The 20,634-nt window shown below is 48.9% G+C and overlaps 2 protein-coding genes across 7 annotated transcripts; both read right to left on the bottom strand.

Annotated features, from left to right (window-relative positions):
• Window positions 1-402: 402 nt before the first annotated feature.
• Window positions 403-6,013, bottom strand: LOC121180228 (ras-related protein ORAB-1). The gene is made up of 6 exons (XM_041035449.1): window positions 5,849-6,013; window positions 3,960-4,032; window positions 3,760-3,855; window positions 2,756-2,851; window positions 1,940-2,071; window positions 403-1,829 (listed from the first exon to the last, which is right to left on the bottom strand). The coding sequence occupies exons 1-6, from the start codon at window positions 5,860-5,862 to the stop codon at window positions 1,632-1,634; spliced, it is 609 nt and encodes a 202-aa protein (XP_040891383.1). The 5' UTR covers window positions 5,863-6,013; the 3' UTR covers window positions 403-1,631.
• A 1,381-nt stretch (window positions 6,014-7,394) lies between these two features.
• On the bottom strand, window positions 7,395-19,966 carry aftpha (aftiphilin a). 6 transcript variants are annotated; one of them, XM_041035388.1, is made up of 11 exons: window positions 19,815-19,965; window positions 19,403-19,620; window positions 15,464-17,158; window positions 12,767-12,930; window positions 12,316-12,445; window positions 11,792-11,848; window positions 11,541-11,663; window positions 11,279-11,342; window positions 10,077-10,160; window positions 9,048-9,171; window positions 7,395-8,828 (listed from the first exon to the last, which is right to left on the bottom strand). In XM_041035388.1, exons 3-11 carry the CDS (start codon window positions 17,120-17,122, stop codon window positions 8,687-8,689), a joined length of 2,547 nt encoding a protein of 848 aa, XP_040891322.1. In that variant the 5' UTR covers window positions 17,123-17,158; window positions 19,403-19,620; window positions 19,815-19,965; the 3' UTR covers window positions 7,395-8,686. The 6 variants fall into 6 exon arrangements, 5 of the variants coding, with proteins under 5 accessions (XP_040891322.1, XP_040891323.1, XP_040891324.1 ...); XM_041035389.1 differs by having other exon boundaries at window positions 11,279-11,339; XM_041035390.1 differs by lacking the exon at window positions 10,077-10,160.
• Window positions 19,967-20,634: the final 668 nt, after the last annotated feature.

Below are 20,634 nucleotides of genomic sequence, written 5' to 3'. Positions count from 1 at the left end.
TCTTCATTTTCAACTGGGATAAAAACTGCTGCAGCTCTTTCTCAAACATGACCTGGACGAGCAGCAGTGGTTGGATTAACTCTGTCATAAGGTCAGAGGTCTGGAGTTACAGTGCTGCTGTAAATATAAAAGCAGATTACAGCTCATGTCAGCAGAAGAAGAAGATTTAAGAACCAAACTGAAATCAGACTGTTAAAGACTTACAGGTTCCTAATAAAGAGGCCACCGAGCGAATCCAGGTCTGAGGCCCAGGGAAAACACAACCGCAGCCTGAGAGATGTAGGTCAAAGGTCATCATTCCTCTCAGCTTATGGTACGTGGAAAAAACGAGTGGAGCGAAGGTGGAAGTGAGAGCAGAGAAGAAGTGAGCAGGAAAAACACCACGAGGACCAACACTTATCAAAGATCTCCTTCATTCTTTTAATAGTAGACATTGTGCCACAAAATGTTATGTCCGCAGCCACAAATCACGTGCCGAGATTACTAACTCCAGCTATGTATCATGTCATTCGCGTCGCCTGCTTCTCTACACACTCCGCAAATCACTTCTTACATTTATGTATAAATATATACAGTTTGTAGATCCTTCTGGAGCAGGTGGAGATTCTCCTGTTGTGTTTGTGCTGTTGGTTGAGAAACATTAGCAGAGAAATACACACGGCCGACGTCACATCTCCCAATGTAGCACATGCTTATTGTATGATGAACACCAGCAGAGCACACACAGAGCCTAACACAGAGATATATACATATACAGGAATGTTAACTGCTATCATACAACGTGGGTTCTTTAAGAAATCACCACTGTGGGCACATGAGGGGAATATGCCAACAACACAAGAGCACCGGAGGCATAATGTCGTGTAATCTCCTGCCACGAAGGCACTGGCACATGGTTGTCAGGGGCGACACTGTGAAGGTGGAGCAGGTGACGTTAACGCAGCGTTTCCTGGGTGTGGTTTGGGCAGGAAGCCGCCGGCTTCATGACTGAATTCCAGATGCAGCTGAGGGAGCATGTGATCAGTTCTAACATGCATGATGCTGGTTTAAGCATGTGCTTCATTTGAAGTGTTTACCAATTCACATTAAGTCTGAGGAGATTCAGGCCAAAGTCGTGCTGTTATCCACAGCTAAATAAGGACTTCCTGTTTATTTTTCAGGTTTAGAAAAGTGACTAAACAAACTCAGAGGAAGAGCAGGGCAAACAAAACAAAGAAGAAAAGTGGTGAATGTGTCATGTTTTCATTGGTTAACTTCACACACTGTTAAAAACGGTGTGTTTCCAGTATGAGTGTGTTCTGTGGGTATGGAGGGGCTTACCGTCCTATTGCTGACTTGGAAAGGGTGGGGTGGGAATCTGGTGTTGTAGCTGCACACACAATTACAAACCGGTCCCCTCAAAGTCTTCCTCCTGTCTCTCTCTCCCTCTCTCTCTCTCCCTCTCCCTCTCTCTCTCTCTCTCCCTCTCTCTCTCTCTCCCTCTCTCTCTCTCTCTCTCTCTCTCTCTCTCCCTCTCTCTCTCTCTCTCTCTCTCTCTCTCTCCCTCTGGTGGTCTTTCCCTGTGGAGCATGGTAACATTGAGACTGGTCGTGGGCTCGGGGGTGGATTCAGGTCGTGGCAGTGTTCGGGTCTCAGCAGCAGCCTCCGGACGAGGTGTTGACCGGCTTGCTCTGGATCTTGACGTTGGACTTCTCCGAGGCGCCGGCGGTGGCCCCGGGTCCCATCCTCTTCTTGATCTCGGCCGCCATGGTCATGAAGGCTTGCTCCACGTTGGTGGCGCTCTTGGCGCTGGTCTCCAGGAAGGGGATCCCCAAGTTGTCGGCAAATTCCTGGAGAAGGAAACAAGTTAAACTCTGAAAGCTCCAGATGTCTGGCGTCTGTATAAACACGCATGTCTTTATTCATGTGTGTGTTCTCCTGTTAGCCACGGCTCACCTACCTTAGCTGTGGTGTAATCCACAACCTTCTTCGTTGTCAGGTCACACTTGTTGCCTACTAGCAGCTTGTTGACGTTCTCGCTGGCGTAGCGGTCGATCTCCTGTAGCCACTGTTTGACATTATTGAAGGACTCCTGAGGGGAGGAAGGTCAACAGCAGGTCAACAGCTCAGTTTTCTGTTATCGGATATTTAAGTGAAAGTTCTGCTGTATTAGTGTGTGAGCTCCTGGGAGGTGTTCACCTGTTTGGCCAATAAATCTGATTCTGAAAGGACACGAAGTTGCATGTTACACATGTTCAACCTGACAGCTCAGAGCACACACAGTAAAACGTCCTGCTCTCTACAGGTAACAGCCTTGCTGTTGAAAGGCCTGCTCTGTGCTTCTGATTGGTTGTTTCACTGACTGTAGTTTGGAGTGTCTGTGTTCCTGTTCTTCGTGTTAGAGTCAGAGACAGAGGTTGTGGAGGTTAACGCTGAGGACGCAGATGAAAAGTGTTCTGTGTTTTTCTCACACACCTTTAATATATGGAAACAATAAAGAAGTAGTTTAAGAGAAAATGGCAGTTTGTGATTTAGCCTCTTAGCTCAGTGACAGGGAGGAAGCCAGTTCCAACCTGACGTCCTGCACTGAATCAGCCCTGAGCTACTGTTCATCTTATTACAGCTTATTAAATCATTACACTGTGCGACTGCATCATGACTAGGCACTGGACTTTTTAAAGGACCAGCTGCTGAAAGCGTCTGAGGCCCGAGTGATTTCACCCCAGGGTTAAAGGACGTCCAAACCTTTGAAACGTTTGTCCTGTGAAGCACTGACCTGATCCGTCACATCGTAAACTACTATGATGCCATGAGCTCCTCTGTAGTAACTGGACGTGATGGTGCGGAAACGTTCCTGACCGGCCGTGTCCCACTGTGAGACCAAAGCAGAGCCCGTCAGTCCCACAGTCACACACACACACACACAGTCACACACAGAGAGTCACACACATACACACACACAGAGTCACACACACACAGAGTCTCACACACACACAGAGTCACACACACACACACAGAGTCACACACACACACACACAGAGTCACACACACACAGAGTCACACACACACAGAGTCACACACACACAGTCACACACACACAGAGTCACACACACACACACACAGTCACACACACACACAGTCTCACACACACACACACACACACACACACACACAGTCTCACACACACACACACACACACACACACAGTCACACACAGAGAGTCACACACACACACACACACACAGAGTCACACACACACACACACAGAGTCACACACACACACACACAGAGTCACACACACACACAGTCACACACACACACAGTCTCACACACACACACACACACACACACACACACAGTCTCACACACACACACACACACACACACACAGTCACACACAGAGAGTCACACACACACACACACACACAGAGTCACACACACACACACACAGAGTCACACACACACACAGTCTCACACACACACACACACACACACAGTCTCACACACACACACACACACACACACACACACACACACAGTCACACAGTCTCACACACACACACACACACACACACACACAGTCTCACACACACACACACACACACACACACACACACAGTCTCACACACACACACACACACACACACACACACACACACACACAGTCTCACACACACACACACACACACACACACACACACAGTCTCACACACACACACACACACACACACACACACACACACACACACACACACACACACAGTCTCCATCACTCCTTACTATCTGCAGCTTTATGGTCTTCCCGTCCAGCTCGATGGTCCTGATCTTGAAGTCCACACCAATGGTACTAATATAGCTCTCTGTGTACGTGTCATCCTACGGGAACACAGAACGCACAGGTGAGTCTGAGTGGCAGATAGGACACCTGCAGCATTATCAACCATCACAGCGCTTACAACAGCGTAAAAACACACACTTACTGCAAACCGGAGAAGAAGACAAGACTTTCCGACACCAGAGTCACCGATCAGGAGCAGTTTGAATAAATAGTCACTGTGAGGACGGAGGAGGAAAAACCACGTTAGCGTTAAAGCTGTGAATCCACAGAAAATTACAACAAAATCATCTGAGGCAATGATGATGGCTCAGAGCAGACTGATTATTTTATTAAGAGTAAAAACTGCTAAAGCTCAGCAATGAAAAGTACTGATGTTATTTAGTGTTTTAAAGCTCTGGGATCAAAGCAGCATCATTACAGAACAAACACTGTGAATCAAGGACGTCACTAATAATTACTTTAATTACTGATTAATGAAGCAAACAGCCTGTTTCACATTCACAGAAATGAAACTGGCGTTTATTTTCCCACCAAACTGTTCAAAACTGACAAATATTCACTTCACAAAAAATATAAAATAGAGGAAAAGGCAGCAAATGCTGGAACCAGAGGATGTTTGGTATTTCTGCTTATTAAATATCTGTAATGATTAACGACTCATCAGAACTGCTGATAATCAATTGATTAATCACTTCAGCACTAAAATTACGATATATAATTACACAGGTACTTAGTTATAACCCTGTTGCCTAGAACTGGGAAATTCAACAACAGGACACGTGGAGTTTAGTCAATTCAAAAATTACACAAATCGATTAATTTTTTCAGTCATATAACAAAAGGAGTGATTTCTCAGGTTTCAGCTGCTCGTCTCTGTCACACACAGTAAACTGGATTGGACATTTGGACAATTGAAGACATGATCTTGTCCATTCTCTGTTTTTCTGATGTCCACACGATAACTGGAAAAAAGTTAGTTGTGGCTTTAACGTGATTGATTGGTCAGTGGAAGATAAAGCCACGGCGATGAAGCGACTGTCTCTGACATCAGGAGCTGTTACAGCCATGATTATTACTGACACATTAGTCTTCCAATGGTTTCCTCGATTAATCGTTAATAAAATATCAGAAAATGGTAAAAATGGCTGTTTGCCCCGCCCCCACCTGTAACAGACCAAAACATTCAGTCTGTAGTTACAGAGACACTGACAAAGCTTTACCTGGGACAGCGAAATGTTTTGACTTCATGTATAACTCCAGCGATTAATCGACTATCAGACTATCTGCTGATTAACGGACTAAACTCTAACACAGACGGTAAAGTCAATCTCTTGCGGGGGGTGGGGGGTGTCACCTGGACTGGGCATTTCATGAATTAAAGGACTGATCGACTGATCGAAACAACACCCGGCAGACGGATCCATAACAGAGATCTTCGGTAGTTTCGGCCGTGTAGTGAGGTCCAGTCTGGTATCACCCAACTCCACATCGGGAACAAATGTTCCAACTTCCTGTTTGCGGCCAATAAATGACGCTGAATTTACCGTTAAATCTCCGCGGGCCGGTTCACACATTTCGGTCGGCGTCGTGTTTACCGGCGGAGCTGTACCCCGAGCCCCGAGCCAGAAATCCGCCGCAACACGAGTCTAATCGAGCAGCTCCCTCAACGGCCGGATCCTCCGGTGAGCTACGCAGTTAGCTTCCTAGCTTCTGACGCTATGTCCAACGAACTTACTGTCAGTGAGCTAAAACACACTCCGGACCAAACACCGACAGTCAGTCGCTTTAATCGGTGTCTTATTGATCAGAAAACGTTGACGGACTTGAGTTCGGTGGTGAACATCACCGCTGTCATTCGATAGTGCGCACAGGCTGCAGCTAACCGAGCACCGAAGACAAAGCAGCTGACGTTCATCTTGTACCGGTCCGCCCGGACGGCTAACGTTAGCCTAGCTTAGTTTAGCTTAGCTCTCCAGCTAAGCTGACAGCTCAGCCGGACCTGTCAAAACCGACATGAAAAGTCCCACTTACTATTCGGGATTCATCGTTGACTACAGGTTATAAGCGGTCGTGACTGTGAAAGCAGCTGGAGTCGGTCGCGGTGAAGCTTAAATCCGCCTCGTACGAAAGAAAAAAACACCGTTTTTGTTGAGAACTGGTTAAACTGGTTGTCGCAGGCACAACAGCATAATCGAATCAAATATGGCTGTCAGCGCTACCTACCCGGAAATACCAGGGGGCAGGAATCATGGGTAGTGTAGTCCTCTGGCAGGAGTCCGTGTGTGAGGGCGGTGATATGAGCTCCTGTTAGAGCAGCTCACTGTGAGACAGAGTCTCTGCAGTTTACTGAACTCTGAGGAAAGTGGGACACATTCCATGAACGTCTCCTCCGGGTCTGCTGGTTAGCACCTCTCTCCTCTGTCACCTGGAAAAATATTTCAACAACTTTCTCTAGTTGTTCCTCTGCTGTGTTTTGGACCAGTAACTGAGTAACTGAGTAACTGTAGTTAGGTACATTCCACCACTGAGTGATAAACAATACTGTGTAAAAGTATGAGGCTCCTCACATGTTCAGGTTCTTCGTCATCGGCCCCATCAGGACATGTGATGGTCCCAGATGGATCCTGCAGCAGACGGTCTGGATCCCACAGAGACCTCCAGCATCATGGACTGAGAAGTGAGAGGAGTTCAGTGTTATTTATACAGCTCCAGAGTCTGACCCCAGATCAGCAGAAACAGCTGAAGACACCTGGACCAGAACCTGGCTCATATGGGGGACCCTCCTGCTGAGGGCCGGGCTGGGTGAGAGGAGGAAGAGGAGGAAGATAGGACAGCTGGGAATGGAGGAGAGGAGGAGAAGGACATGCAACATATAGAACATGATACACAGGAAGTGGACGATGTTAGAGGGACAGCTTTCAGATTCCAGAGTGTCCTGACTGTCCTGATGTCCTGTTTCTCTCTCTCTGAAAAAGAACGTCTCCGTCTCTCTCACATGCTTCACGTCTTTCAGTCTTCTAAGTGTTAAAGTCCCATAGTTCCCATGTTATCCTCCTCATGGTGTGAGGTGAAGTTACAGCCTCCCACCAGCAGAGGTCAATGTTTCCTTTGTCTCAGGCTGTGATGCAGCTGATGGTCACTGTGGGAGGGGACATGTTGCCTGTGTCAGACATATTTATCAGTCAGTCCAACTTTATTTGTAAAGCACCTTCTGTAGCAGTGACAGACGACTGACTAATGTACACCATAGATCCAACTGAGCCTGTCACAACAAAACCAGTCAGAAGGATTTAAACCAACACCACTGATAATAAAATACGACTGATTTTAAACAGCGAATGGAATCAAATAAAAACTACACGGAGCATAAAAGCTGCTTCACTCTGTTTCAGCTGAGAGACTCAGAGTACAGAGGACCTGAGGGTCCTGGTCCACAGACTAAGATCCTGTCTGATGAGTAGCTGTGACGTGTCCTCTGGTCCTGGATCAGCTGGATGATTCAGGACCTTCTGTTCAGAGCAGTTCACTGTTTCCATCTGCAACGTTTCACAGAAACAAGCAGAGAAGTTCATTTTTCTCTTAAATTATTTTAATTTCTTGTGTACACTAAAAGTAAAATTTACACACTTGTAGTCTGAAAAGAACCTGGGCATGCACGATAACCTTTTGACAGGCTCTTCAAGTGATTCAGTTTTTTTCCATAGGAATTTTCCCGTACATTTTACAGTCCATAGTTTAACTGTACACAGTCTAAAGCCACAGTGAACTATGATTACATCCATTTCATCTTTACAATGTGCAAAATCCTCCTGGGAGACGGGGCTGACAGTAGTATGAGCCAAAAAAAAAAAAAAGGAACATGAGAGAAGAAGAGTCGTGACAACAAAAAGCACTTCATATGAAGAACAGTGTACAAACCAACACGCGATGCAGAAATTGGTCCCTTAATTCCCTTCTGATGTGAGTCGACCTTCACTGCTGAGAAACCGTCAGAGCTTCAGTGGTTTAAATCACAACGTCCCATTTTTACCCCCGAACAACAAAAACAAACAGTGACACAAACAAGGAAGGAAACTTGTTTTTATCCATCGGCCTGAACAGCAGCAGCATCTGCACCGAAACCCAAAACCTTCCAACCGGGAATAAAATAAAAGCTCCAAAGGACAAAAGTGGACACATCAAGTCAGCAGGGTTACGGGCGTTTGACTCGAGAATAAAAAGGAGGGGGCGGGGGGGGGGGGGGGTAAAAACTGACTGAGGGTAAAAACTAAGGCCTTTAAACAACATGGGGATGAAACATTCAGCTGGATTTTGCAGGCAGTGTGGTTTCAAGTCCATAAATATATTTATATAGGTTTTATATATGATTATAAATGTATGAATTTCTTATGCTCATATATATATATTCCACTTCAGTTTGATTCAAAGAGCTTGAGCCAGTGTTTCCTTCACAGACATGAACACACTCCCACCACAGACGAAAATCATCCTCCAACAAAAATCATTCAGAATCTAAACAAACAGAAGGAAAAGAAATTTGAATCCCTGATTATATACACGATGATTCTTCTACACATCAACAGCACACACGTGTACACCTTCCTACAGAAACGATCACCTCCTACTGTGTTAGACGTGCAGGCCGTCGGCTGAGCTGTTCCCCTGATGATAAACGCTTCGCTTTATTTTGAAAAATTATGTCAAAAAACAAAAGCACAACCGTTAAAAGTATGAAAGGGAGAAACTGAGAGAACAAAAAAAAAGACGACAACTTGATAAAATGGACTGAGTCTGTGGGCGGGACCAAACAAGCAGGGTGGGCGGGGCCTCCGAGGGTTGCCAGGGGGCGGGGTCAGTGGGAAGCGGGGTTCAGTCCGACGCGGCCTGGGAGCCGACCGGCGTCAGCGTGGTGGGAAACATCAGCACCTTGGCCTGCATGAAGGAGAGGTCGGGCAGACCCGCGATCACTTTGGCCGCCTCCTCGCTCAGATTCTCGTCTTTCCTTGGCTTCCTGTCAAACAGGAAGAGAAAAAAGACGCACACACCAGGTGAGATCAGGCTGCACACCTGTTTACCACAGACACAGGAAAACGCCACAGATCAAGCAAAGCAAATGGAATAAAGTCAGATCTGATGAAGCGTGAGCGCCATGTTCAGGAGGAGCCTGAGCCTGACCACGTCATCTCAGCGTCTTCTCACAAAGGAAGCGAGACATCACATGACCCCTGACCTGGTGGAGGTGCTGGTCTTCTCCATGGTGGACATCAGACGGGCAAACGCGTCTGCCACCCGGCTGCCCGAGCTGCCGGGGTCCAGCTTGGCCGTGGTGAGCTCGTACAGCTCAGGGTCCACGCCTGAAACGGAGACAAGAAAAGTCATGGAGGTAGAAACACCTGTGCAGGTTCACCGAGACGGAGCAGAGGACAGACGGAAACCGGTCACATCGCACCGAGCTCGACTCTGCTCGCTCACCGAGTCAGACCACGCAGGACGACCTCTGACCCCTGTGTCCCAGAACTATGAAACAATAAACCCTAATCCCATAATTAATCACAGTCCAATTAACACGGCCCAGAGACGCACCAAAGCATGGACGGACGGATTAACCAATCAAAAACAATCAGTGCTAAAACCCTGTCCTCTGTGAGCTGGTGGTGACTGACAGTCCAGAGTCCAGAGTCAGTGAGGAGACGGAGAACGTCTCCTGACCCGGACACGTTCAGTCAGTCGGGCAGCGTCTCAGGTTTATCAGCTGCAGCTCATTAATGCTAACTGTGTAACAGCTGATCAGTGGGAGGCAGAGTCACCTGCTGCGTCTGGTCTCTGTGGGATCCGTCTCCTCAAACTGAGGACAGTTCACAGCACCTGGCTCAAAGAGGACGAGGGACATACCCACAGCTAAACCACCTTCTGTGAGCAGTGACTGGATCCAGACACACACACCATCACCACACAGAGCGAGAAGCAGAGATGGAAGGTTAATCTACAGACGAGGAGGTGAGGAGGAGGAGGAGGAGGAGGGGGAGGGGGAGGGAGGGGGAGGAGGAGGAGGAGGAGGAGGAGGGGGAGGGGAAGGGAGGGGGAGGAGGAGGAGGGGGAGAGGGAGGGGGAGAGGGAGGGGGAGGAGGAGGAGGAGGGGGAGGAGGAGGAGGAGGGGGAGGGAGGGGGAGGATGAGGAGGAGGGGGAGAGGGAGGGGGAGGAGGAGGAGGGGAAGGGGGAGGGAGGGGGAGGAGGAGGAGGCCGGGAGCAGCTGCTGACCTGGGATGGATGGTGAGCTGGTGGAGCCTGAATCCTCCACAGGACCAAAGAAATCCAGGTTTAAGAGAGACGAGCCTCCGCTCGCTGCAGAGCCAGGGGGCGGCCGAGGTTAAACAGAGAGGGAGAGAGAGAGAGAGAGGGAGAGAGAGAGAGAGAGAGAGGGAGAGAGAGAGAGGGAGAGAGGGAGAGAGAGAGAGGGAGAGAGAGAGAGGAAACCAGAGACATGCAGCAGTGTCAGTGATCAGTCGACTGAATGAGGAATGTTAGGGTGGTTTGACCAAAGTCTTCATGCAGAGCAGCTGTTCACATGTTCATTAACACACTAACGAGTCAAAGTGCTTCAGGTTTAAAGGAGAAATCCAACATGGCCGCTGATTTATCAGCTGGTTGATCAGGTGAAAGCATCACCTGACTCCAGACTCAGTTTGCTAACATCAGTGTGATTAATTCCACAGAGTCCCTGTGGATCTGTGACTGAGGTCAAATAACCTGCAGCTCTTATGTTTTCAACAAACACGATAAACATCACGAGTTCTCAGGGCGAACGTACGTCTCAGAGGGGACGCACCGAGAGAGAAGCAGGGGATCCACAGTTTGGACTGAGGCTGCCCACAGCTGCAGGAGACGTGTGTGTGTGTGTGTGTCTACATGTCATTTACATCACAGATCAAACGGATCACTCAAAGACCCACAGCAGTGGCTGAGCGTCTCACGGCTTCCTGTCCCGTACGGACAGAGCTACGTCTTTCATGTGGATTTGTCCTTTAATGAAGGCGGTGTTACTGCCTGACGTCTCCACGCTCAGTCAGGACGGGAACACGCCACCATGCTGCACACGCTTTCACCATCAGGGGCAAATAAACAAACCATGTGTACACACAAACAACACGCACACACCATTTCCCACAGAAGAGCGTGTCACGTCACACAGAGAAACCGAATCTGATCTGATCAGATCACGATCATGATCATGATCTGATCAGATCACAATCATGATCATGATAAAACAGTGACAGCTGCATGAGAAGAAGCAGTGTGTGTATTCCTGTGTTTGTGTGTTCACACTTTAAGCTTCTGGCCCCTGAGGGTTTGTCCAGCTGTGGATCGGTGGACGTGGACAGACACTGAACATCTGGAAACACTGAGGGTTAGAAGAGCGGGTGGAGGGGGGGGGCAGGGAGGCAGCGACGGGGGTCACCTACCGTCCAGAGGGTTGGTAAGGCCACTGCTGCTCCAGTCAAACTGGACGGGTGGGAGCGCCTCCTGCTGGAGGTCACAGAGTCAGAGAAACACCTGTCAGAGCCACTCAACACACAGAGGGAGGGAGTGACGCCCCCTGCTGTTTACACCTAAAACTGATCAGTGAGTGTGAACGATGATGAGTGTGTGTGTCGGAGTAACACTCAGCTGACCGCTGAGTCTGGAATGTTCCCGTGGAGTCTGCTGCAGACTCGGAGCTCCCACCTGGACTGTGTCTGAGGGGCAGGAGCTGCTCTCTGGAGCCACTGGAGGCGCCTGGGCTATGGAAGCGATCATCTCTGCTGCAGAGACGGGCTTCACGGGCTCTTTGGTTGGTTCCAGCATCCCCTGCACACAGCCACAAGCAGAGGACACAACTTTCTCAGGACCTTTACCTTCTAATTCCATCAGAAACACATGATACTAAGGACGCTCCGACAGGACGCGCAGGAAGAGCTGATGTGAGGACGACTCACCAGGCTGGCGGCGTACATAGGCACAATGACCGGCTGCTTCTTCTGTCCTGTGAACAGCTGCACACACAGAGAAGGTTCAGTTACTCAGCTGCATCACACGGAGTCCTGCTGCTGTCCATGCAAACGATCCGCTGATCAGCTGATCAATAATCAATATATCAGATCTTCTGCTGCTCGGCTTCAGGTTGGAGCAGCATCTAAAAACTGTAGGACATCTGCTCCAACAACAGCTGATCACAGATCTGAACTGGAGCTTTATTGATAACTTTAGTCACTAACAAATGGTGGAAGTTCAGCCTTCTGAGATCTGATCCTGGATCCAGGTCTGATAATACGATCTGATCCTGGATCCAGGTCTGATAATACGATCTGATCCTGGATCCAGGTCTGATAATACGATCTGATCCTGGATCCAGGTCTGATAATACGATCTGATCCTGGATCCAGGTCTGATAATACGATCTGATCCTGGATCCAGGTCTGATCTAATACGATCACAGCTCACAGGGTCCAGAGGAACTCACGATGTTCCTGGTGTCGATGCCCAGGCAGCACAGCAGTGTCTTGTTGCAGTGGGAGCCCCCCCACTGGTATCTGAGACCGAGCGCTTCGTGGATGTCCTGAAGCTGCGTCCACACACCGCCGTGCACACACCTGCACCAACCAATGAGACGAGTCAGAGACAAGGCAGTGACACGCTTCAGGGTTCAAAGACGGGAACGAAGACATAAAGACAACAGTTGACTGAGATTTAGAAAACACTGCACAGGCGTCTCTGTGCTGCGCTACGATGGAGGCGAAGGGACATGAAGGGACACGAAGAGACATGAAGGGACACGAAGGGACAGGAAGAGACACGAAGAACGTCTCCACTAACATCAGAAGCAATGACGACACTCTAATGAAACACCAGACCACCGAACATGAATGAGCAGACTTCAGCAGACAGGAGACACTGAGGAGACACGCACTCACCTGCTGCATGGCGACCTCTCCTCCTCCTCAGCTCCTGGCTGTGCTTTGTCCCCTGGAGGCTCCAGCAGGATCTTCAGGGACACTACGTTGTCCTCCACAGGGGGGACAGCAGTCTGAGGGAAGCTGGTCTGAAACAGCTTCTCCAGACGGCTCGACAGCGACGCCTGCAGAGAGCACAGCAGCCGTGTGACACACATGAACGTTTCCATAAAAGAGCCTTCTACCTTACTCAGGAATCTTCTGGAAGCTTCCTGTAACAGGCTCATGGATAAATGAGGTTCATCCAGGACCTGGCCTCACCTGTGTCCACTGCTAAAACTGTGTCTGCAGACAGGTGTGCAGCTTCTCTAACTTCTGCTCTAACGTCAGCCCCGTGTCAGCCCCGCGTCAGCCCCGCGTCAGCCCCGCGTCAGCCCCGTGGCAGCCCCGTGTCAGCCCCGTGTCAGCCCCGTGTCAGCCCCGTGTCAGCCCCGTGTCAGCCCCGTGTCAGCAGCTCGGAGTCAGAGAACTCTGCAGGGCAGGTTACCGAGCACCGATCTGTCCTCAGGAGCATATACACCAAAACACTGCTCACTCGTCAGACGAGGTTCTGTCCACGTTCTGCATCCTCAGAAAGGAACGTTCTGTGAGGAGAGGATGACTTCATCCTGAGAGCAGAGCACGGCTGCGTTACCAGCTACAGCAGGCTGACGTCACTGACGCATCAGAGTTTACAAAAGGCCTCCAACGCCCACGAACAACAAACATCAGAGCAGCACAGGTCCTGACACCGGCGCCACTCGGATTCATCGCCGACGCTGAGCCGTCATTACAGGCGTGAACCAACCACAGACACTCCAAAAGTCTGGGGCTTATGGGAAATGAATAAACAACATTTGATCGATTTAATAACAACAGCACCATCTGCACATAGGACCAGCCACGTGGCACCGTGTGGAGCTCTGCAGCTACAGATGTGGGAGGATTTTCGAACTCTACGTCTGAATCTGAACAGCTGATCACATGACCGTGCTCCCTGTCACACTGGTTATACTGGTCCACACTGCATGATGAAACAGGAGGTGCCGGTGTTCCTGTTCCAGCTGTGCATGAATCCCACTCTGAGCTGCAGAGTGTGAAGTGTGTGTTAGTCTGAGTGGAATGCACCTCACTCCAAATACCTGAGCAGGTCACATTCCTGAGGGCGGAGCCTGCATCGGTGCGTGTGCGTCACTGCTCCTCCACACTCACACTCTTCATGGATCACGTCACCGCGCTCGACCTTCTCCCTGACGCCTCCTTTAACGTTTCATTCACACTGTGGTTGGTATAACAGCTGTAACTCAGGCTGAGTGTGAACAGGACGTGGAACTGAGCCTGAGTTCCAGCGTCCTCTGTGTGTCTGTGGACAGCAGCGCCTCCTGCTGTACGCGCCGCGTCTGCTTTCACACGTCGTCATATTTTTGTTTTCCTTTTTTTTCTCGCTGTAAAACACTGACTCTGCTTGAATAAAGTTTAATATTATTATTTTACATACAGACTTTGACAGCTGGCAGGTAACAGAACAAATTTAAATGTATAAGCCAACACGCTGTTCATCAGCATGGGCTGATGGGTCGTACTGAGCTGTTTGTTGGTGGCGTCTGATCGTTTCATTCTCAGATATTATAATACTAAGATTTTAAATAGAACAGAAAACATAAAATCTGATAACAACAAATCCAGTTATTTGTATTTCAGTGGAAACAGATAATGTAAAACATGGATGCTGATTCAGACACACCTCAGATTTCTTTTGTGTAATTTCATATTATTTTCTGACACAGACAGCGAAGCTGATTTACACGTGATTATTCAGATGGACTGATTGTCTGTCCTGTGGGATTTTATAATGATCTTTATGTTTGAAACCTAAATGAACTCACATCACTTCTGTTCACGAAGGTCAGAGGCAGCAAAGCACTTCCTGTGCCCGGTCCACAGGAAGTAAGAGAAGAAGAAATGAAGCCCACACAGACTGGGTCTGTTCCTCTGCGTGCTCCAGTCAAACCAAATCACCAAAGACGCCTGATGCGTGTGATTTTTCTCAGAGGACACGAGTCGTATGACATGTATTCACACGCATCTGCTCACACAGTGAATGTGTCCTCAACACGTCTTGGGTGGATTCACACCTAAACTTGTGACTGGCTGTCCACCTGGGATCGCATCACCTGTATGGTGATGCCAGGTGTCTCACAGAGTTTGGGTTTTATTTGTCCAGGTTCTAAGACATCGGTCTCAGAGTGTCCCTCTACCCCAACACAGTTTAGTTGTTAACTCACTGAAATGGATTTTCATTGGAACTATTTTCTACCAAAAAAAACCTGCTCACAGTAACGTAGCAGGTTTATTCAGAGACACAGGGACACGATCTGTGGAGACATCTGTGGCTGAGGGAATGTTTTCAGTGTTTCTCAGTGATCTGAGCAGCGACTGTATCTGGGAGGCAGAGTTCTCACAAACACCAGTCGTATGACTTTTTCTAAAAATTGGACCAAAATTATAGATTCAACTAAAAGAGAAAAATCTCATGTTTTTTGTAATTCAGAAATGTTGTTCTTTAGCTCGACACAGATAAAATGACTTCAGTTGGATCATGATGTGAGTTCATGGCTGATCTACTCTGCAGCCATGAAGTTTCCCAGTGTGACCAGTTTGTTTCCCCACAGTGCTTACCGACTGTCTGTCTGTCCTGCTGGTTTCTTCCGTGACTGCAGGAGCTTCACTCTCGTGCCACTCCTCGTCCTCCACCTCCTCTCCGCTCTGTGCAGGAGGAGCAACGCTCTGCTCCGTGCTGAACGCCGCCCAGGACTCCCCCTCCACCGGCTGCTGCTCCCCGAAGGCGCTCCACCCTGCATCCGCCTCACCGTCTGCGCCCGCAACAGCTGAGCTAAAGTTCCCAAAGCTGTCGCTGACGGGGAAGTCTGCAAACGTGTCTCCACCCTGCCCCTCATCTCCACGGCTGTGAAACTTGGGGGAGTTGAAGTTGCCGAAGTCGTCTTCCTCCTCAGTGTGTGGAGCTTCCTGTGCAGGGGCAGGGCGGGTCGCACAGTTCTGCTCCTGCTGGTTGTCCAGCTGATCAAAATCGGCAAAGCCCTGACCGCTGAACGTGCCAGCGTCTCCGAAGTCCCCAAAGTCCTCATCGTCCTCTGCCAGCTGGCTGTGGTCGGCGGGCGTGGCGGTGTCCCCCTGCAGGGGCGGAGAGGGCACTGAACCTGTGGTGCTTATGTCACCGTACTCCTCTAGAGCATCTGTCGACAGCGGCCGGCCAAAAGACGTCTCCGTCTCCGTCTCCGTTTCTGTCTCTGTCTCATTCCCAGAGCCCTTCTCGTCAGACTGTCCCGCCTCGCTGTCTCCGAGTGCGTAAGGTGAGCGGTCGTTTTCACTGCAGCCCGCGTCGTCTTTGGATTCGTCCCTGTCGGCTACGCCCACCCCGTTCAGAGTGAGGGGTCTGTTAGTGCAAACTGCCTCTGAGGCGGAGTGGTCCCGTGCAAAGGCTACGTCCCTTTGTTGAGAGTCAGCATCTGTGTGAGAGCCCCGGTCTGTGCTGCACGAGCTGTCCGGGGCCTCAGTGGGAACAGATATGGAATCACAGCTGGACGTGTCGGGTCCAGTTCTGTTTGTGTCCCTGACATTGTCCTCTGAAGTCGTTCCCTGCTCTCTGTTACAGTGCTGGTCGGCAGTCTCTGCCAGCCAGCTACCCCCCGTAGGATTGTCCAAGTCCTCGTTTGCCGTCTGGCTGAGGTGTCCTTCAGCATTGGAAAAAGCAGCAAAGTCCGCAAAGTCGTCCTCTGGGCTGCAGGCGGGGACGCTGCCCATGTCCTCTGTGGACGTTTCTTTGATATGAGAGTGGACAGAATTCTGCGAGGAAGGGCTTCCCTGAACGTCAGAGGCTGCAAACCCGTTTGTTAGCACCTCTGAGCCTCCGCCATTGCAATCAGCGAGCTCGCCGCCAGCCGTGTCACTCACCGGGAAATCCAGGGAGCTGCAGAGGACCTTCTTCATCTCAGTTCTTTCTGAGGGACTGCTGCCCAGGTGGCTCACTGGCACGACACCATTAGCCTTAGACAGGTCATTGTTAGGGCCGTGGGTGCCGTTAGAGGAGCTGTGGCTGAATCCCGTCACCCCTCTGTTATTGAGGAGCTCTGGCGGAGAGGTGGCGGTCAAAGCTTGAGTCTGGTTAAAAGTGGTCGGGGTGTCGAATTCTGTGAAGCTGATGCTGTTTGCGATGCCAGAGAAGGTGCCAAAGTCTCCGAACTCGTCGTCCTCTTCCTCTGCTCCGTCCTCCATCGGCGGCGGAGAGGAGGAGTACATGCGGATCACATCCGGCTCCATGATTCTCTGGCAGTCAACGAATCCTCCTGGCTACACCTGAGACAGCGAGAAAAGACGCGATCAGAAACAAATAACCGGACACAGCAGACATGTATTCAAAAATACACGCGATTAACATGTGACTCTGACTTCATAAACACAGGAAGTTAATGAGGACAGTTCTCAGTGACGCTCCAGGACCAATTAGTCTGATGTGTGGTTTGAAGCACTACCAGAGGACAGACTGGTGCGAAACTGACAGTAATAAAGTGGTAATGAGAAAGCAGTGCTGTGATCCAGAAGATTCAGACGAAGCTGGAATACAAACTGTGGTGACTCACATCAGTCTGTATCTTCTGACCCAACAAGTTCTACTTATAAACTCCTCAGTTCATGTGATATTTACACAGTGAACGACCTCAGGGCAACATGTGGGAGAGAAACACTGCCTGCTGACGGAAGTCTTTAGAAACTGACAGTGCTTTGTCAATATTTGGATCCTGGCTCTCTCCTGGTTTTACATGGATTCCCTCTCTACTCAACTCTTAGCCAGCCCTGTTATGTGTTTCTGACTGTCAGAAATTACCTGTCCAACACCTCGACACACAGGTTATCAACACTTCCTCATAAAACATAAGCAAACAAAAAAACCCTGTGAATTTGTCCTTGTAACCTGCTTCCTCCTGTAAAGTTCCTGGATGAGCTCCAAACGTCTGCTGAGCCTCTGAATTTTAGCATTTCACATCTGTTGATTTATTAGAACAACAGAAACAGAAAATATCTTAAAGGTTTCTTAGTAAGAAGTATGCGAGTTATCACTCACCCATTTCTGGAAACTTTACTCTGTACATGCTAACGTGTTGGCTTGTCTGTGCATGGATTCAATCAGTAAACTACCAGAAAATTTATCAGTTACTGTTTCATTAATCAATTCATCATTTAAGTCACATTTCAGGCAAAGATACAAAACACTCTCTGGTTTATTATTTAGGAGGATTTGCTGTTTTTCTGTGAAAACTCAATCTGACGTTTGAGCTCCAGACAACAACTGTGTGTTTATAGTGTGTGTGTAGTTCTGTTATCCTGTCCGTCTCTACTGTAAATCTACTGTGCTCTACACACTTATCTCCTGTGCGTCCCAGAGGAGGGCCCAGTTTCTCCCGTTCTGATCCGAGGGTCTGGGGTCAGAGGCGGTGGTATGCTGCACAGACTGTTTAAGCCCCTTGAGGGAAACTTGTGATATTGGGTTATATAAATGAAAGTAGTCAGACCATGATCTGTTTGAAAGCACACCACATTAACATCTACTGTATAATTAAACTGGTTCCAATCTTCCTGTTAAATTTTTGGGAACTAACATTCACCTAAAAAGTGCGACCCAAAAGTTTTCTAATATAAAGAGACAGATTATAGAAGAGTGAGACGCAGAGACCAGAGTCTGTCTCCACCTTCACGCCACCCAGCAGGGTCAGTGGGAGGCGTCTGGAACCGGTATTTGCTTTGTTGGCCTTATCTCTCAGAACACCTGAGAACAGGTAGCTCTCACGCGGGCCGTGCTGACCCGGACAACAGTCCATGTCCAAAACAAACACAACAACCCGAGTCCCCGACAGACACACCGAGCATGGCAGCAGCTGTAACACAAACTGTTAAACCACCGCCTCTTCATCTCACAGTCTGCGACCGAGCTCTGCCGATTCAGGCAAAGTTTCACACCTTTTCCTCCTCACCTGTCTGACGATGGTGGTTCACTGAAGCTAACAAGCTAACATAGCTAAATCGGTTAGCATCTAGCCTAGCTTTCTAACAGGCTCGCTAATGATACGGTTAGCTGAGCAGAGTCCTGATGTGGAATCGAAATCGATCGGAGTAGGATTAATGTGACATGAGACTAAAGGCAAGGTTACTGATAAAAAAAAACAGGGAAGCTAATTAAACTACAAGGCCGAGACACTTTTCAACAGTAGCTAACTTAGCTTAGCTGGGTTAGCCTGTGTGGAATAGCCGAATTCACCGTGTTGCTATGGGCGATATAGCAGTTAACGTCTCACTGGTTCGTTGCCACGTTAACCGAGTCGGTTCTACTGTTAAATGACAAAAACACGCGGTCATCTCAGATATACAAAGGCTTAAAAACACTTTTAGCTTCAGATGCAAGTGAGGCAGAAGTAAACACCTCAGCTAACTGCGCAGCTAGCTAACACTGACAACAAGCTTTAGCGTTAGCTTTAGCTTGTCCTCATCGTCTGGCTCGGTTTGACAGCCGGTAACTCCGTTACCGACAGAAACAGCTGAACTAACCGTGAGCTGTCGTCCACTGATGTCCATGACTCGGTTAAAACAAGTACTGTCCGCGGACTGTCAGGTAGAGCCGGCTGCACAGGGCAGGACGGCAGTTAGTGAAGCAGAAATGAAGGTTGAGTCAGCCGGCTGCTGTTTCTGCTGCTGCCCTGCCTCAGTCCCCCAGCATGCACCGCTGAGGAGGGCCGGCTCCGGAGCAGGGACCGCGGCTCACCCCACTGCGGTTTAACCAGACACGGAGACAGGTGACAGATAAGTGACTGGGGAAATATGGTTCATCCACAGGTGAGATGGAAACAACATGATCACATGAGCAGAACAGAAGAGAAACGGTGGAACTAACTGACAGCTGATAAAGTCAGACTGAGGATTTACTGTCAATAAGAAGAAGAATTATTCTGAAGTTTCTCACTGAATCAGGAACAAATGACTGTGAACAGGTGAAGCAGGTAAAACCAGGTGAAGTCTCCTCATGTTACTCTGAGCTGCAGTGATGGAATCAGAGTCTGTCAGGAATTCTGTCCCATTAAAGAAAAAACTCTCCCTCTGACCTGACGCTCTTTATCATTCACTTTCTTTATTGGAAACTCTTTTGTCCCTGTCAGGATCCTGTAGGAATGATGACTCAGTGTTTCCAGTGATCTGATTGGTCAGTAGTTTGGGCTGTTGATTTTTGGATCTGATCCTCTGAAGTTAACCTGACCTGGAGCAGGTAATCTCTGAAGTTACCTGGATAACCACAGATCCTGCTCCACAGTACAGGACCCTGGACCTCTGCTGTACTGTGCTCAGTGTTCACTGTCTCCTGATGTCTCACATGAAGCAGTGATAGCTGCTGAATGATTCTGCTCTGAAAGATCTGATTCTGTAGTTTCACTGCTTTTACACAATAAATGTAAAATGTAAATCCTTTGGAGATCTCTCAACTCTTCTCTTTGTGTCTCATTTTACAGACAGTTTAAGTCTCATGTGCTCATATGTCCTCTTCATTTGATATATTACATTTAACACAGGACAGATTTTATGACAGGTGGGAAAGATGGACATCAAATAGCTCCAGGATCTCTTTTCTGCTCTTTCTGTCACGAGCGACATCATGTCACCGCTGGATTCTGTGACTGGACGTGAGGAGGTCACAGGTGGGAAACACAGAGGTGTGTCTGAGTGTGTTACTGTAGCTGAGAGTCGTCAGCTGGAGAGACCCAGCTCTCCGTTTGTCTCTGCTGCTGATT

The sequence above is a fragment of the Toxotes jaculatrix genome, chromosome 4, assembly GCF_017976425.1.
Source record: "Toxotes jaculatrix isolate fToxJac2 chromosome 4, fToxJac2.pri, whole genome shotgun sequence".
Classification (NCBI taxonomy): domain Eukaryota; kingdom Metazoa; phylum Chordata; class Actinopteri; family Toxotidae; genus Toxotes; species Toxotes jaculatrix.
Note: the sequence above shows the minus strand (reverse complement) of the source record. Positions and strands in the feature narration are given on the sequence as shown.

Bases quoted from the DNA above. Each gene is read 5' to 3' on its own strand.
- LOC121180228 (XM_041035449.1), bottom strand. The intron at 2,072-2,755 runs GTCAGTGCTTCA...TCCTCCCCTCAG, and splicing joins TTTACGATGTGACGGATCAG to GAGTCCTTCAATAATGTCAA. The intron at 1,830-1,939 runs GTAGGTGAGCCG...TTCCTTCTCCAG, and splicing joins TGGATTACACCACAGCTAAG to GAATTTGCCGACAACTTGGG.
- aftpha (XM_041035388.1), bottom strand. From the start codon at position 17,122: ATGGAGCCGGATGTGATCCGCATGTACTCCTCCTCTCCGCCGCCGATG. The intron at 11,343-11,540 runs GTGGGAGCTCCG...TGTGACCTCCAG, and splicing joins GCCCCTCAGACACAGTCCAG to CAGGAGGCGCTCCCACCCGT. The intron at 8,829-9,047 runs GTCAGGGGTCAT...CCTGTTTGACAG, and splicing joins AAGACCAGCACCTCCACCAG to GAAGCCAAGGAAAGACGAGA.